Below are 19,294 nucleotides of genomic sequence, written 5' to 3' on the forward strand. Positions count from 1 at the left end.
TAGATAGACTAATTTCACCAAAATCATTTTCATTAGACAGCAATGATTACCAAATTTGTAACCTGGTGTTTCCCTCATTGAACCACTGGGGGGAAGCACACCGCCTCTTTTCGACAGGCAGAACTGTTAAACAGTAAACTTTAATGTGAACTGCAGGCAAGCAGAAATGCATCAAGCCCGCAGGAGAAACCCACAACAACTCGCAGAACGGTTACGACCCTAAAAATAAAATGCGTGAATTGGTCCATTGACATTCTCAGTGGGTTATGACAGTGTGTGGAGTAAATCGATGGTTTAAAAAATAACTGGTTAGAAATTTACTATTAAATTAAAATGACTTTCACTTTCTGCAGGTGTTCCTGGCTCTGGAGTCTGGATCTGTGGCTGCGAGTCACCTGCTTGTGTTCCTGCACAACATCTGCTGCTACAATTAGGCTATTACTAGTTCTATTATTAATATAATTCATTTTACTATAATTATCAGTACCATTATCCATTTTCTGTACCAATATGCTGCTTTTACTGTTTGCAATTTCTGTGTGGATATTGTGTAAGGCTTACTGTGCATCAACTGGTTCTGTTGGGGAGCATGCACCACTCTCAATATCAACTCGCATGATAAAAATGTAAAGACTGCATAAGAGCATCAGGAATGTGGGTTAATGACGCCTAAAACCTTTGGCATTTTAAAAAGGGTAAAACAGGTTTACACTCTGTAAAGACATAAAACTTTTTTTAACCTCTTAGCCAGAAACTATAACAGTACTGGAATCATCCACCACGTGTGTTATTGTAGAACAGAAACTCACTCTAGGTTGTTAACCCCCAGCCAAAAATCCATAAACAATCAGGGCTGAGAACAGGACCCCATGTCTGTAAAACAAAGCTCCGTGTGTGGCTTTTATTTTGAAATATAACCGGATAAGGTGCGTTTAATTCCGTTCCACTTGACACCGGTCAGAGCAAGAGGCAAGTCGCAGTCCTGTAGCCTGCACTGTACTGCTTGCGCCATCCAGGCGGGTAGCGATGTGAATGTGTGGCTGCTGCTTTATCCCGGACCCCCCGCGTCACGGTCTTGGGATGGAACGAAGGAGAGCAGAACCAGACACCGGCACCAACCCAGTGTCCTTGTACGGGGAATACACGGTCAATGGTAACCGAAAAGTCAGGTGTGCTCTGAGTTTGACCGACAGAGACCTCCTCGTCCAGCGGCTCACTTCGACACCTGTCGGGCGGAACAAGGTGGTGCTCAGCCTGGAGGACTGCGTCGGCTGCCGTGCTTACCGGGAAGATGACACCGCGGACCCGGCAGCGTACTTCGCAGCCTACTTCTACCCGCTGAAGCGGCGCTGGATGAGTTCCGGGGTGTACCGGCAGAGAGTGGAGCAGTGCTTTCGGTTCGACGCGCTGCAGGACCCGCGCGCCAACCTGGAGGAAGCGGAGAAGTGGGCTCGCGCTGTCCAAGAACGCTCTGCCCGGCAACAGTACCTAAGAGAAGGTGAGTGTCCGTAGCAACCAGAGGGAAAAGTTTACAGTGTTCAGGGGACTCACTCAGAGTACTGGGACTACACACTATGGTTACATTTAATTTAATAATCCTACAAACTATAATAAAACTTCACCCAGAGTACTGGGACTACACACTATGGTTACATTTAATTTAATAATCCTACAAACTATAATAAAACTTCACTCAGAGTACTGGGACTACACACTATGGTTACATTTAATTTAATAATCCTACAAACTATAATAAAACTTCACTCAGAGTACTGGGACTACACACTATGGTTACATTTAATTTAATAATCCTACAAACTATAATAAAACTTCACTCAGAGTACTGGGACTACACACTATGGTTACATTTAATTTAATAATCCTACAAACTATAATAAATCTTCACTCAGAGTACTGGGACTACACACTATGGTTACATTTAATTTAATAATCCTACAAACTATAATAAAACTTCACTCAGAGTACTGGGACTACACACTATGGTTACATTTAATTTAATAATCCTACAAACTATAATAAACTTCACCCAGAGTACTGGGACTACACACTATGGTTACATTTAATTTAATAATCCTACAAACTATAATAAAACTTCACCCAGAGTACTGGGACTACACACTATGGTTACATTTAATTTAATAATCCTACAAACTATAATAAAACTTCACCCAGAGTACTGGGACTACACACTATGGTTACATTTAATTTAATAATCCTACAAACTATAATAAAACTTCACCCAGAGTACTGGGACTACACACTATGGTTACATTTAATTTAATAATCCTACAAACTATAATAAAACTTCACCCAGAGTACTGGGACTACACACTATGGTTACATTTAATTTAATAATCCTACAAACTACAATAAAACTTCACCCAGAGTACTGGGACTACACACTATGGTTACATTTAATTTAATAATCCTACAAACTATAATAAAACTTCACCCAGAGTACTGGGACTACACACTATGGTTACATTTAATTTAATAATCCTACAAACTATAATAAAACTTCACCCAGAGTACTGGGACTACACACTATGGTTACATTTAATTTAATAATCCTACAAACTATAATAAAACTTCACCCAGAGTACTGGGACTACACACTATGGTTACATTTAATTTAATAATCCTACAAACTATAATAAAACTTCACTCAGAGTACTGGGACTACACACCATGGTTGCATTACATACTAGGCCTACAAACTAAACAAAAACTTAACTGAGAGTACCCCTACAGTTACATTTAATTTTATGATCATAAAACAAAACTAAAACTACACTGAGAGAATCGGAACTTCACACTACGGTTACATTTGCATACTAGGCCTACAAACTAAACTAAAACTTCACTGGGAGAATCGGGACTAAACCCTACAGTGATGAATTCAGGGCCTGCATCCTTCAAAGGACATGGTGATCACAAAAGCCGAACCGAGTGTTATGGCGCGTTCCATTTACCTCAGAAGTCAGAGCTGGAAATGAGGTCAAGCCCGAGTTGAACGTGTTCAAGTTAACAAGCCTGACAACCTCGCTGAGGCAGCCATTGTTTACAACTAGCCAGGTTAGTCATTGTTACAAACACTGGATAAAAACACGTGTTCCACTTCCACAACATGTCCACAGACAGCAGTTGGAAAGTACTTTGTGTATGACAAATTCTATGAGACGCAAATACATAGTAGTACTAATAAACTGTATAAACTGCAGCTTTCACGAACTGTTGATACACAGAGCAGCCATCTTGGATCATGGAGTCGGGCGGTTCAACCGACCTTCAGAGTCGGTGTGTGACGTCACAACATAGTTTTTTTTTGGTACCAGAAGTTTTGGATGAGAGGTTGGAGCTAGCTAGCTTGGTTAGTAAGGTGCGTCGTATTTAACGTTAACTGTGATATTAGTTGGAAAGCTAATTTTGGCAAGCTAAAAAACAAGCTTAAAACAAAATGTAGGTGTACTTACCAGAAGAAATTAAACATTGACTCCTCAGTGTCTTCTTTTAGTACAACCGAGCGCTGAACAAGACATTTTTTTGGCGACTAAAATGTTACAATTAACTTTACCTGAAAACAAGCTGTGAAAAGTAGCAATCAGATTTCTTTTTTGCAACAAGTGGAGTCGTACCCTGCTGGCCTAGCAACCTTGAAAACTGCAGTTGACAATCAGGACACAGTTAGTAGTGGGATATCTGAGGAAGCCATTGCAAAGTATGATGTGCTTGGAAACGTTTCCAGTCACTTGTGAGTTTTGAGTTCAGGAGTTTTGAGGCCCTGGCTCGGAGATTATGTGCAGCACATCGGACTCATAATAGATTAGGAGGTCAGGTGGATGAGGCCAGGTAAAGACATTCTTCCCTTCCAGCTGGTGCATGAAACTCTCTTCTGCTTCTTTGCCCACCAGTTGGATGATCTGTCCCACAAGGGACAGGTTCACTTTACCTTGTTGACTGTCATGCTTGATTTTCCATTTCGTTTTCTTCAGCAAAGGCTTTTGACTGTAGCAAGTAACATGGTCAGGTGGTTTGTGTCAGTTGGCGTAACCAGTATTTCCCTTTAAAATATGATAATATACAGGAATATTAATGTGGAATAAAAGGCAATCCTCAAAATTTTTAATTGTGATTAATCACATGAGTTTCTGTGATTAATTGCATAATTATATACAAAATTGAATAATGAATTATAAAAGAGCGTATTGCGCATTTTTAATTTAAATGTACTGCTATATACACAAAAGTGCAATAACATGTGGTTTGCAAACACTTATAACAGATATCGTGCTTTTTACCAGCAGTTTTCCCTTTGCACAGTAGTAATAAAATATTTCTTGGAAATCTCAACTTAAACATTAATGTAATCAAATAAAATATAAAACCAAAGCTATTTAACACTGCCAGGGCATTACCTTTTATCTAGCTTGTTAAAACAAGTTAGAGTCCAGAGCCACGTTGTGCCCAGCCCTAGTTTTTTTTACATAATTTGTCAAAGATTATTTAGAAAACACATGTTGTTTTAGGGTGGTGATGGTGCATAGATAAGATGCTTGCCTTTGGTGTGGGAGACCTGGATTCGATTCCCACTGTGAGACATCCACCATGTGTCCCTGAGCAAGACACTTAACCCCTAGTTGCTCCAGGAGCGTCTGACCTCTGACCTCTGACATGCATAGCAATTGTAAGTTGCTTTGGATAAAAGCGTCAGCTAAATGAATAAATGTAATGTTTTCAACATAACTATATTGAAAAAATGCATACAATTAAAATGGATAATCTTTATCAAACCTATTTTCATGTGATATTTTAAAATAAAACAGTTATTTTGAGTTCACTTGCATACTCTGGATAAAATATTTAAAATGTTCTCATTCTTTTGTGGTTACACCTCTTGGTGTACAATGAAAAGCAGCACATTTATTCTGCAGCTATACAACCGATATGTATCTTTATGGGTCTTATACTATACTATACTATAGGTACTGCTCTGTAAATGTGATAATACTCCTATAAGAAGAGGACTGATGTCTCAGGACACAAATAACATCTATTATCACGTTTCTGTAATAGATTTATTACATGACTGTCTAATAATGATGAAACTGAAGGCAGAAATGCTATTAAGTTCCATGGGCCGTTACAGTCATTGTTTTTAGTTTATTGTTTTTAAGATAGTCAGCCATTTTTTGGAAAGACCCAACCTTTATATTTTATCTGTTTCAATATCTTTAACTTTAAAGGTATTTCCTGGTTTATTCTCACATCTGTTTGTTAGAAGTATGTATTGCTAGTATGAAGTTAGTTTTGCCCTACAGCTATTTAGTTAGCTAATAGTATCAGTTTCTTTTTACTGTACACAACTGGTTTCTTGTTAATGAGTTCTGCATTTGTCGAGGGCTGTTGTTGAAACAATAGAACTGGTCTGTCACATTCCAGTCTGCAAACAAACCACTTAATATTAAAGACACCTAATAAACATGAGGCAATATTACTGCTATTGAGTTCATGTAATGCCAAGAGGTATAATTACTCCAGTGGGAAATGTTCTATAATGGGAGATTTCTAAAGATAACATCCCATTATTTGTCCTCCTCACTAAACTCTCCCGGTTCTATGACTGGCATAGAGCATAGAACACAAACATTTTCCTCCACACAGCCGCGGTATCACTGCCACTCTGTGACCCAGATAGCATTCCCCCATTTACACAAATGTATTTTTAACGAGACAAAATATGCTTCAATTCTACACTGCCTGTCATTGTCAGAAGAGAAGAAGAGAAGACTTTTAGCAAGTCAAGAGAGTATTAATGATTTTGAAACATATTGTGATCCCACTGCCTGGAGCTTAACTAGAGACAGTGACCCAGCAAGTTTTATACAGTGGGATTAAGTACCAAACACAAATGTCTCCATGCCTTCCCCTGCTCTGTAGTCATTGTGCCAGTACCTCCACTCATTTTATCCAGTTACTTGCTTTATAAACACCTACTGTATCTGGAGCCCTTTTTGCAGACAGAGTTTTATTTCTTGCTTGTAAGAACAACTTTGTTTAATCCTAACAGGGATGAATGTTGAAAACAAATGACCTTTTGCTAAACCCCACCCCCCTTAGTTACTGTGGCTACTGTTACTTCTCATTTCTAGACATCAATCTACCATTTTGTAAAGTGAAACTGATGACTGTTGCTTGCAGATTTTGTCAACTGTAGCCAGTGGCAACCTTAAGCATCTGGGGGGCCATTTCAAGAGCTGATGTGCCCCCCCAGAAAACACAAAAGAGAAATAAAAAGCAAGAATTCAAGTTGGTTTGCATCAATACTAGTATATGTTCATATTTTTTTTGCTCTTTCCAAGAAATAATCCAAACAATTCCCTTAATTAAAAACTAAAGCAATTATGTTTTTCATGTTACATTTTTGTTTTTGTGACCTTTAAAGGACCAGCTGTGGTAGCTGTGTGCAACAACTGCAGCGGAAGCTGTCTCTGTCTGTCAGACTGGCCCAAACTAAAACATTCAATTTTGAGGGGGGATACGAGCGGCCCCTCACAACTTGGACTGATCCTCGTTTTTGCTGTAATCTTTTTTTTTTTTAATATATATTTTATTGAAGGAGAAACAAAGTGACACAACACATACAGAAAGAGTTTAACAATACTCCTTGTTTTTACAATTTTTTTCCCTTTCCCACAACCCACCCACTGAACAAAAAAAAAAAAACAATAAATAAATAAATAAAAAATATATCGAAGTTCTTACGTTACAAACAGTGAGGAAATAATTGACAACATTTTTAGCCAACTGTGTCGGATTACATCATCCGATCCAATGGGCACAGGCCTTATCAAAAATTAGTTTTAGTTTGATTGAAGAGTTACATCCTTTTCAAAATAAGAAATCATTGGGGTCCATACAGAATAAAAACGTTTGGTGCATCCTCTAAGAGAATATTTTATTCTCTCCAGTTTCAAAAACAGCATCACATCACTAAGCCAGAGTGAAACTAATGGTGGTTTACTTGACTTCCAATCAAGCAATATTCTTCTACGAGACATGCAAAGGCGCATGCGTCTTTGTAATCTGATTGGCTCAACGGCGCTGATCAAAGGAGTTTACGTTCCATCTGGTTTCTGTGAAATGTGCAATCAGAGACGGTAAATATGGCGAAAAATTTGGAAGAAAAATGTTGGCATAAGAGGCATTTGTAACTATTTTAGCCTTCTGGCTGACTGTACACATGACATGTCACAGTATACTGTGACTTGATGTTTGACCTGGTCTTGTTCAGTGCAGCGGTGACTTGCTTATACAAACCAAGGAGGCAGGTGTCATCCTGAAGTTTCTTGAAGGTCTAATTAAAAAAACTGTGGCATTGTTATTTCATATGAACAGTGAAAAAACGTTATGAATTTATGGGAAATAAAGATAAGTTTGTTTATTATCACTGATGCAGTCATCTACCAAAATCTATTTGAATTGAATATTTTTAATGCTTGTCACGGTAAAAATCGATATATGTGATTCATTTCGATTCATTCGATTAATTAATTACAAAACTACAAACATTTTACAAAACCTGTAATTAATTAGATTAATTTTTTTAATCTCTTGACAGCCCTATTTATTATTATTGCAGAGAGCAAACTTGAACACCAACATGTGTGTAAAAGCAGCCACGGCAACTACATAGTCAACAACAGGAACTAATGCAGGAGAACTGCAGGAGATAAAGAGGGAGAAACAGCGCCTGGACAAGAGAGAGATGTGATCCACGCTTAGATCATCATAGTTTGCAATAATATAGCACAGTGAGGATACAGATTTTCCATAGAGAAGACGAGCGTATATAATGTGGATCGATCTGTCCGTCTGTCACTGTTATAGAGACTCCAGTCTGCAGTGTAGTTCAGACACTTCACTGATAAACAACAGAACTGTACACGAACATTAGGTTTCATGATCAAAGAAAGTTTTCATATCACACCGACACTTCCATATTCACGTTCCCTCTCTTGTCCACATGAGCTCTCGCTCTCTCTCCTGTAGGTTTGCATCCCCCTCAGCACCGCCACTTCCCGTGTCCATGCCTCTACACATTGAGTGAAATAAGTAGTTTACTTTAAAAGTGGGTGAATTATTTTATTATTGTATGCCAGTCATAGCTAAAGGCGCTAATGGCTTGCTAATTAACTGATTAGCTTGTTGAGTTGGTTGAAAACTCTAGCTGACTTATTAATGTTTCCAGCTCACTTCTTTTGTCAAATGCCTGTTTCGTTTATGCTAGAGAAAAGGCTTAGAGGATAAGAGTTTGGCTAACATAAAGGCATGAGTATACTTCATCAGAACTGCTTGTCAGATGGTACATTAGCTTTAGAAAGTAGCGTATACATAATTATTTCTATTAATAACGCTATCTTTGCTAACGAGTTTTGACTTCATATATTTCTAGTTCTGAGGTACCTGCCAAAGTATCACATTTCTGAGCATTTTCGTGGTCAGTAGCATTAATTTCCATCCTCATTCAGGCTGCAGGGGTCTTTTGAATGTGATGGCAGGATTCCTGTCTAAAAAGCAGTCTACAGTAAAGTAGTTATTCATTAAACCAGAGGCCTTGTGAAACATACTAAATCATGTTCAGGAGCTCTGCATCCAAACCATTAGTCTAAATGAGGTCAGTGCCGCCTCTCTGACCTCCCCATCAATATTGGTGCCTGTGTCATTGACTTGGCTTGAACTTATTCACTTATTCAGAAAGCCCCTATTTTCTCCAGATCCACTTACCTCTGATAGGTAGACCAAAATTGCAGTTTGAAAGAACGCGATTAGCTAATTGTGAAGACGGCGATTAAAATGTAGGTTAATAATACAGAGCACCTGACCTGTTTTAAACAGTCATGAAGTTACAAATTCATTCTATTGTCATTCTTGTGTGACAGATCTGCTGCCAATCACAAGCTCCATGCGCCTCCTGTTACGGTCCTACTCACCAATCAGAGCAGGCACAAGGCGAAGGGTGTTATAATTTGAAAATCGACCGGCATCTCTATGCCGTTCTGTGTCTTGAGTTCCTTCATGGTTCATCTGCTCTGTGCTGCTTGACGCGGCTTCCGTCAAAAATAGACTGGCAGTTAAGCAAAACTTCAATAAAAAAAAATCTGGCAGAAAAATCGCATTTAGATTTTTTTCCTCAAATCGTTCAGCCCTAAATTTAACAGTTTAACAGACCCCCTTGAAAATGAGATGGTTCATCTCAGGGGGTTATTCATGAATAAACTTACTTACATATTCTTGGATATCCTGGCTATAGAGTTGTACTATAAAGACTTTTTCCATCAGTATTTGGTGATCTATCATAAATCATGTTCAATACAAACAAGTGTTGGTGTATGTTTGCATATGCTCAGGTTGCCCAGCATCGCTGTAGGTGACACAGCAAAGGGACTGACTCCAGTTTCATGTTCATGGCATCAATATTAGTTTGCATTATAATGATCCTTTATCCAAGCACCTATTAAGACTGACACAACAAGCCGTCAGTTGGCCCCTGGGCCACTGCTGTGCGGCCTTTGGACTGTTATTTTTCTGTGTACTTTTTGGTGTGCAGTTGGTGAGAGAGCAGGGTGACAGGTCACAGCCTACAGGCTGCTCAGGGAAAATGTTATAGTACTGTTTTTTTATCAGAAATATTCTCAGCCGTCTGATTGATCAGTGTGAATATGGTTTACTAGTTTGTTTTCCTTGTGTTTCTATGAGGATTTTGTCCCACTAGATTACAGACTAGATATTAGAAATCCAGAATACAGTGTGCGTCGCGGCCAGACAGCTGCTGGCTCTAGTCTTTGCGTTGTGCTCAAGTGCAACTTTCAACAGAAGATGTGAGGTGACACACACATCGGCCTTTGTTGGCACTAGTTCTGACTCACGTTCGCCATTAATTTCATCTTCACTGTGACAATTACAACTGACCGTTTCTGATGCATTGCCAAGTATTTCCTAAATAGGATTGATCCTGTGTTGTCAATAAATGGATTTAATTCAGCTGTGAACAGCATTATCATTATAATGAGTCAGATGATGGCAGCAGGCAGGGAGGTTACTAGTATTGATTAAATCAATCACTCTGGGTTGTCATGTGGCCTGAGCACTGAGCACTGATAATGAATTGCAACACATTACCGACTCATTGGAGTTACCTACAATACATCTGGTCAAACACAGAACACATACAGGTTCACTTGCACTGCGGTCCAACCTTTTTTATTTTGTAAAGAACTATATCTGAGTCAAACACAGCAACATTATCAAAATGTAGCCCTCATGATATTAACTGATGAGGTACTACGTATATTACCATGCTGATGTGAAGCCGTGGTTACATGCTGAATAAATGCTACGTTGTCTAATAGGTTAATGAATTCAGTAGCATTATGATGAGCATTAATGTAACTATGAATTTGAATGTTCTGGTCTCTGTTGACATTAGGTTAGACACTTGAGAAAAATACACATAGGGGGAACTTTATCATCACATCATGACTTGTGCTAATGCCATGGAAGCGGCAGTGATGGAAAGTCAGATAAGAAGCACCTTAGTCATCATCCTCAGGGGGACCAGCGTCGCTTGTTTTAGCAGCAAAATCCAGGCCTCTCTTAGCCAGTCGATGCTATTACTAACACATTACCTCTGGCCGACACAGAGTTGAAACAGAATGGTTTGTATGTTCTATTAGACACACAATTCATACATACAAGCAAAAATAAGTGGTTTGTGTCGAATAATGTGATTCTCAGTGCCTTTATAGTAGTGTAAAGAAGGAGCTTGCCTGAATCATAATGATTTCAGTTTTACTCATTTTTCAAATTTTACATCCTGTTTTACATGCCTGCACTACACTGGGATTTCAGATATTTTAAGATCAATTATTCCTGGGCTACAAAATAAACAAACTGGAAGTCTGATGAGTCAGACATATTTGGGTCATTTGTGAGATCCAGAAAGGGTGAAAACATAACTTTTGTGTGTTTGGTTCTAGGCAGGGTCATGTTTGAAGAGTTGGATATCAGAGCATATTTCAGTGTGCCTTTCCATTGAAGTCAGTTAGTTTGACAGCCCATTACTCTTTACCAAGAAAATAATCTCAAACACACAAACATTTTGCAAAAACTAATTGGAAAGGTGGAGGTAAAGGACACTGAAACTAATGATCTGGCCTGTCCAGTCTCAGCACCACAGGCCCTCTGAACATGTATGGTATAAACTCAGCATGCTGTACATCTCTGGAATTTGCTGCAGAAGAAGCTGGACGTCATGTTGGATCAGTGTTAATAGTTTTAAAAATCAGTGAAGTTGTTCAAAAAAACATTTGAATAATTTACCTTGGTCTCGTCTTAATCACCTTAAAACCAAGATGGCGCCTCAGACGGCCGCCTCGGGGTTACGCTCCGTAGTGCTTTTTGTGTTTTTGTTAATTAATGCTGTTTTCTGCCCTCCTTCTCTGGTAACTTTTACCAGAGAAGAGCTCTTAAACATTAGACTTTCAACTGCTCATACTATTCCACCGCTCTATTGTGACCCTGGAAGTTTCCCGGAGTTACTAGTTGGAGGAGCGGCAGCTCTGTTTAGGATCCTTCGTAAACGGCGCAGGGGAAAATGTGCAGTCGCGCTGGTTAAGCTGAGACAGCGGGGATTTCGCACTGCGCTCCCTTCAATTCACCTGGCGAATGTCCGCTCTCTGGCCAACAAAATGGACGAACTGCTTCTCCTCAACAGAACTAACTCGGACTTCTGCAGATCTGCTGCCCTCTGTTTCACCGAATCCTGCCCCGAGCGCATCCTGGACAGCGCACTTCATCTACCGGGATATAATCTCATCCGCGCGGATCGTGAAAGGGAGCTCACGGGAAAAACACGGGGAGGCGGACTCTGTTTCTATATAAACGAAGATTGGTGCACAGATGTCACAGTGTTGAAGAAATCATGCAGGCCTCACCTAGAGACATTATTTATAAACTGTAAATAGTTTTATTCACCGTGTGAATTTTCCTCGTTTGTTCTGGTTGCCGTTTACATTCCACTTCAGGCCTGTGTTAGTGAGGCATTACTACACCTGGCCGACCAGATAACTAACGTGGAGAAAAAACATCCAGACTCCCTGCTCATTGTTCTTGGGGACTTAAACAAAGCAAACCTCAGTCATGAAATAATCCCAAAATACAGACAGCATATTAAGTGTCCCACCAGGGACACTAACACACTCGACCACTGCTACACAACATTAAAGGACGCCTATCACTCTGTTCCCTGTGCAGCCTTGGGACTCTCTGATCACCTTCTGGTTCATCTTATCCCGACACACAGGCAAAAACTGAAATCTGCTAAACCTGTTGTAAAGATTGAAAAGATGGACCAACGAGTCAAAGCTGGAGTCACAGGCCTGCTTTGACTGCACTGACTGGAGTGTTTTTGAGGCTGCAGCCACTGACCTGGACGAACTAACTGACACTGTGACATCAGTTTTTATGAGGACATGTGTGTGCCCACTAAAACCTTCCGCACATACAACAACCAAAAACCCTGGTTCACAGCGAAACTCATCAGACCAAGGAGGAGGCCTTCAGAAGGGGGGACAGAATCTTGTACAACCAGGCCAGGAACACGCTGACTAAAGAGGTCAAAGCTGCAAAGAGGAGCTATGCTGAAAAGCTAAATAACAGCTTTGCAGCCAACGACCCTGCGTCAGTGTGGAGAAGCCTACGGACACTCACAAACTACAAGAGACCATCCCTCAACACTGCTGGTACTCAATGACTGGCAGACGAGCTGAATGGTTTCTACTGTAGGTTTGAAAAGCCCAGAGTCACCTTTCCCCCACTCCAACGCCATCTTCAAACAGTCATCTTCCCCCTCTGACCTCTCACCTGCACTCAAGATCTGTGAAGAGGACGTGAGCCACCTCTTCCAAAGGCAGAAGATCAGGACGGCTCCTGGCCCCGACAGTGTGTCTCCATCCTGCCTAAAAATCTGTGCAGACCAGCTGGCTCCCATCTTCACACAGATCTTCAACAAATCACTGGAGATGTGTGAAGTTCCCTCCTGCTTCAAACGCTCCACAGTCATCCCGGTCCCAAAAAACCCCTCAATCTCTGGACTAAATGACTACAGGCCCGTCACTGGGAAATATCACATCCAGCACCCGGACTATCAGCACTGGCACCCACCAGTGGTGTGTGCTCTCCCCACTGCTCTTCTCCCTCTGCACCAACAACTGCACCTCAGGAGACCCATCTGTCAAACTCCTGAAGTTTGCTGACGACACAACAGTCATCGGCCTCATCCGGGACGGTGACGAGTCGGCCTAAAGACGGGAGGTTGCTCAGCTGGCTCTCTGGTGTGGTCAGAACAACCTGGAGCTTAACATGCTCAAAACTGTGGAGATGACCGTGGACTTCAGGAGGAGCCCCCTCACTCTGCCCCCCATCACCGTAATCAACAGCCCTGTGTCTGCTGTAGAACCCTTCAGATTTCTGGGTTGCACTATATCCCAGGACCTAAAGTGGGAGCCCAACACAGACACCATCATCAAGAAGGCCCAGCAGAGGACGTACTTCCTGCGTCAGCTCAGGAAGCTCAACCTGCCTAAGGACCTGCTGATCCAGTTCTACACAGCCATCATCCAGTCTGTTCTCTGCACCTCCATCACTGTCTGGTTTGGATCTGCCACCAAAAAGGACAAGAGCAGACTACAACGGACAGTCAGGACTGCAGAATAAATCATCGGTGCCAACCTGCCCTCCATTCAGGATTTATACATTTCCAGAGTCAGGAAACGGGCAGGAAACATCACTGCAGATCCATCTCACCCTGGACTCAACCTGCTCCCTCTGGTAGGCCAAAACCAACAGACACAGAAGCAGTTTCTTCCCACAAGCCGTCACTCTGATGAACAGCTGATTTCTGACTCAGTGTCAGGAACAATTCCTGTGCAATAACCCAGTAACTCTGTCTCTAATCAGCCACCTGTTTACTGGTTTCCACTTATTATTTATTTATTCACCATTCTCTATTTCAGTGCTGTTCATACTATGTCATATTGTATATACTGTACACCAATACACCTACAGTGGGTACGGAAAGTTTTCAGACCCCTTTAAATTTTTCACTCTTTGTTTCATTGCAGCCATTTTCCAAAAATCAAAAAAGTTCATTTTATTTCTCAGTAATGTACACTCAGCACCCCATCTTAACAGAAAAAAACAGAAATGTAGAAATTTTTGCAAATTTATTAAAAAAGAAAAACTGAAATATCACATGGTCATAAGTATTCAGACCCTTTGCCGTGACACTCATATTTAACTCAGGTGCTGTCTATTTCTTCTGATCATCCTTGAGATGGTTCTACACCTTCATTTGAGTCCAGCTGTGTTTGATTATACTGATTGGACTTGATTAGGAAAGCCACACACCTGTCTATATAAGACCTTACAGCTCACAGTGCATGTCAGAGCAAATGAGAATCATGAGGTCAAAGGAACTGCCTGAAGAGCTCAGAGACAGAATTGTGGCAAGGCACAGATCTGGCCAAGGTTACAAAAAAAAATTCTGCTGCACTTAAGGTTCCTAAGAGCACAGTGGCCTCCATAATCCTCAAATGGAAGACGTTTTTGGATGACCAGAACCCTTCCTAGAGCTGGCCGTCCGGCCAAACTGAGCTATCGGGGGAGAAGAGCCTTGGTGAGAGAGGTAAAGAAGAACCCAAAGGTCACTGTGGCTGAGCTCCAGAGATGCAGTCGGGAGATGGGAGAAAGTTGTAGTAAGTCAACCATCACTGCAGCAATCCACCAGTCGGGGCTTTATGGCAGAGTGGCCCGACGGAAGCCTCTCCTCAGTGCAAGACACATGAAAGCCCGCATGGAGTTTGCTAAAAAACACCTGAAGGACTCCAAGATGGTGATAAATAAGATCCTCTGGTCTGATGAGACCAAGATAGAACTTTTTGGCCTTAATTCTAAGCGGTATGTGTGGAGAAAACCAGGCACTGCTCATCACCTGTCCAATACAGTCTCAACAGTGAAGCATGGTGGTGGCAGCATCATGCTGTGGGGGTGTTTTTCAGCTGCAGGGACAGAACGACTGGTTGCAATCGAGGGAAAGATGAATGCGGCCAAGTACAGGGATATCCTGGACGAAAACCTTTTCCAGAGTGCTCTGGACCTCAGACTGGGCCGAAGGTTTACCTTCCAACAAGACAATGACCCTAAGCACACCGCTAAAATAACGAAGGAGTGGCTTCACAACAACTCCGTGGCTGTTCTTGAATGGCCCAGCCAGAGCCCTGACTTAAACCCAATTGAGCATCTCTGGAGAGACCTGAAAATGGCTGTCCACCAACGTTTACCATCCAACCTGACAGAACTGGAGAGGATCTGCAAGGAGGAATGGCAGAGGATACCCAAATCCAGATGTGAAAAACTTGTTGCATCTTTCCCAAAACGACTCATGGCTGTATTAGATCAAAAGGGTGCTTCTACTAAATACTGAGCAAAGGGTCTGAATACTTATGACCATGTGATATTTCAGTTTTTCTTTTTTAATAAATGTGCAAAAATTTCTACATTTCTGTTTTTTTCTGTCAAGATGGGGTGCTGAGTGTACATTACTGAGAAATAAAATGAACTTTTTTGATTTTTGGAAAATGGCTGCAATGAAACAAAGAGTGAAAAATTTAAAGGGGTCTGAATACTTTCCGTACCCACTGTACCTCAGGTCATAAGGTCATAGGTCTTACTTATTTTTTCCAGCATCCTTTGCACTATGCTCCATCACACTGTGTACATGTGTACATGTATGCATGTACATGTATGTGTACCTGTATATCATATCCACCTTCAACATGTACATTATGAGAATAATAGTTTACTCTTGCATCTTTTGCACTCTGATCACTGCACTATTTGTCAATATGTCTATATTGTTTTGTTCATAGTGTGTATATTAGTGTTGTCTATACTGTAGTTTGTGTCTGATTTTATTATTATTTTATTATTGTGTTATGGTATTTTTGTATGAGTAAGCACATCGTGAGCAATGTACAATCCTGAGTCAAATTCCTCATATGTGTACACATACCTGGCAATAAAGCTGATTCTGATTCTGAAAATAAAAACTGTAATAGACATATTTCATTGATTCACTGAGAAGATAACGTACTGATTAATTGTTTTTGGAAGTCATTGTAAGTTGCAGCGTGATTATTGACAGAACCCAGAAACACTTATAGAAAAACAATCAAATAGCTTAAGTAGTAAAATGCTAGGACAGACATTGAAGGTGATTTCAAAAACAAGGTGCTGGTCATGACAATGGCATAATTGAAACAAGCAGCTTAGCGTGCATTCACCCTCTTTTCAATTGCGTGACGCAGATAAACCATGTGTCTGACCCCATAAAAAAAAACCCCCGCCCTCTTCTCTTACAATGAAAACGTAATTTTTCATTCATAATAGTTTGTCCCTGTTGCTGCTATAGCAGAAAAGAGAAATAAGTATATCAGCACAGTCCTATATTTATTTTTCTCTGGAATATTAGAGGTAAGTGTGTGTGTGTGTGTGTGTGTGTGTGTGTGTGTGTGTGGCAGCATCAATCCTCTCCCTGAGGATTCCTCATTCGTTATACTCTGCGATGGAGCTTGACGTGCTGTCGAGACCTCTGATTCAGCCTCTCTGGAGATGTCTCCGGCTCTGGGTGGCTCACAGCAACTCGGTCTGTAATGACAGCGTCTCTCTCTCTCTCGATATCATGAGCAAATCCAAATGATGGAGTGTACTGGTGAAATCTGGTGAAATACACTCCAGCTTAAACCCCATCAAACTTTGTTGCTGACTGTTGTTGCTGCAGAATATTTACATCTCAATTTGGAGGATGACTTTCTGTACATACCACCAAAGCATAAAAGCATTCGATGCTCACCCAGTTTGCTATTCTCAGTCATTCTGTAATACGCCGACAACAACAACAACCACCACTAATTGACCATTCAGCCTACAGAGCAGCTGGTTTACCTCAGAGAAAGTCTGTCTTTGCCTGTTAAAAGAACATGTGGTTGTGTTTTTTTTAATGGTGGGATGTCCATTTCCTCCCTACAACTGCACACAGCACATTTTATTTTATATACATTTAACTGTTTTTCTTTTTATAGTTCAGCTATAATCACATGTTTTGCTCTCATGTCTTTATTTAAAATGCACTAATAGTTGGAGGAAGTGACCGTACCATTGAACATAGTGCCAGCTGAGCTGACGTTAATTAAGAACTTAAGCTCCAGTTTCCCATTAAAAGAAAACTAAACATTAAATTAGCGGCAATATAACCGTCTGGCTTTTAGAAAGTTTGTTTTCATGCAGCAACCTCACCTCCCCTCCCTAATCTGACCCTGCAGCCTGAAATACCCACATGGGACGCACCTCGTTCCACAGAGACAGACGGTGATTACATCTTCTCTCTGCTTTCCCGACCTTTCAGTCTCACAACATAAACATCTCTTCATTACTTTATTATTATTATTATTATAACGCATGGCATACAGTATAGACAAGTGGTTAGCAGTGCAGTGCAGGGTGAGTTTTAATAAAAACCCAGATGTTGTAACTTTTCTGCCTTTCCTAATATAGATCTACAGCAAGCTAACCACAACCACCTCCTCCTCTTGACTCCACACCCTTTTTGGTTCTTGCTCAGCAAAAATGTGCTGTGGCTTGACCAGCTTCCACACTTTGATTTACAGACAGCGTCATCACCTCACTGCACCTAAATGTTGCTGCAGTTCTGTCCAGTGAGGTAGGATAGGGTTCCTTAAAGGTGCAGCCTGTGATTAAGCTGCAAACAAAAAGGGCAGTCCCATCACCACAACACAAAATACCAGCACTATCAAATTGACTGACCGGTGTTTTATTACAGGTGTCAGTGTTTTCTGGTGTATGGGAAGTTTGTAAAACACAGCAGTAAAACATTTCTTTATTATCAGAGGAGGAAAAAAATCAAACCAAATATCTCAATTATATGTGAATGAACCTGCAAATCAAATGTTACTAATGGTTACTGATTGTATCCTTAATTTACCGACCATAATATCATGACAATGGTAATGATTATGGTAAAGGAAGAGAAGAAAAGGAAGAGATAAGGAAGATTTTTCAATCACCAATGCCGATATTTAGTGAGCATGGCGGCGGATGGCCGATGTATAATGCCGATATCAAAACAAAAAAAAGTCTTGTATTATTCCATGCAGAGTAGAATCTAATATATATGGTTATCTTAGCCAGTAACGTGTTGATTTAGATGGAATTATTCATCAATGAATGAAATAGAAAAATACATTGGGTTATGCTCTAGATTTCATGACTGGTGTTTAAGGGAGAGAAGGCAACAGTGATGTCATTCAACTGCATTATTCTCTACAGCAGCGGTCAGTATACTTGTGTGCATGTTTAGCTCAGTCATTACTTTGCGGGACTCCCGTTTGGAAGGTTGTAAGATCTATTCCAACTAACTGCAAATTTTTTTCTCTCTTGTTAAACAAATTGATTATAAGGACACTTGAACATGCTCATAATAAAGCATGTGCTGCAGTGTGTGTGCGTCCCGGCGTTTTGATCCGCATTCATAAACCCATGGGCGATTATTTTCATTTCCCTGAGGAAATACAGGGGAATCCAATCACACATTTACTGACGGCTTTTTCAGAGGTGTGTCAAGCAAGCCAGAGTCTCTTTTGAATGTTGTTCAGAACTCTTCAATGTAAAAGCTCTCAATAAACTTGTCATAAAGCATTGCTGCACAAAAAGTTCTTCACTTAAGAGGAAGTGACTGTGTGAGTAACACAGTAACAGTCACTTCTGCAATCAAAGCAATCTGGCCACAGGCCAGATATTGCTAGCGGGCCGGTTCTGGCCCGCATGCCGCCTATTGCTGACCACTGCTCTACAGTATAACAATATATATTTAACACTAGCCTGCAATGGTTTAAGATTAGATTTGCTGGATGGGAGAAACTTTTTAATATTTAGAAAAGATGATGGTGATTGGACTAAACCCCTATAATGGAGATTTAGAGCTTGAAACTAATCTTTTCACCGCCTTCTCAAAATTCACAAGGGGAGCGCTAACATCGTTCCACAGCAGCCGCACTGACAAGACTGTCTGTAGATGTGTCCGAGACATTTTTTGTTTATCGGCCTAATGAGTGCAGATGTTGGCTGATGCTGATTATCT

At 40.7% G+C, this 19,294-nt stretch overlaps 1 protein-coding gene across 2 annotated transcripts in view; it reads left to right on the forward strand.

The window, feature by feature from the left end:
• Positions 1 to 892: 892 nt before the first annotated feature.
• LOC119899308 (sphingosine kinase 1-like) overlaps positions 893 to 19,294 on the forward strand; it is a 50,787-nt gene continuing 32,385 nt past the window's right edge. Inside the window, exon 1 of one of the 2 annotated variants that reach the window (XM_038713831.1) lies at positions 893 to 1,498. In XM_038713831.1, coding sequence (XP_038569759.1) covers positions 1,033 to 1,498 — 466 coding nt within the window. In that variant the 5' untranslated portion in view covers positions 893 to 1,032. The remainder of the gene's footprint in view (positions 1,499 to 19,294) is intronic. The other variant, XM_038713832.1, reaches the window with a different exon arrangement.

This window comes from Micropterus salmoides, unplaced genomic scaffold (genome assembly GCF_014851395.1).
Source record: "Micropterus salmoides isolate LMB-PRFRI ecotype aquatic unplaced genomic scaffold, ASM1485139v1 Ms_hic_scaffold_12, whole genome shotgun sequence".
Taxonomy (NCBI): Eukaryota; Metazoa; Chordata; class Actinopteri; order Centrarchiformes; family Centrarchidae; genus Micropterus; species Micropterus salmoides.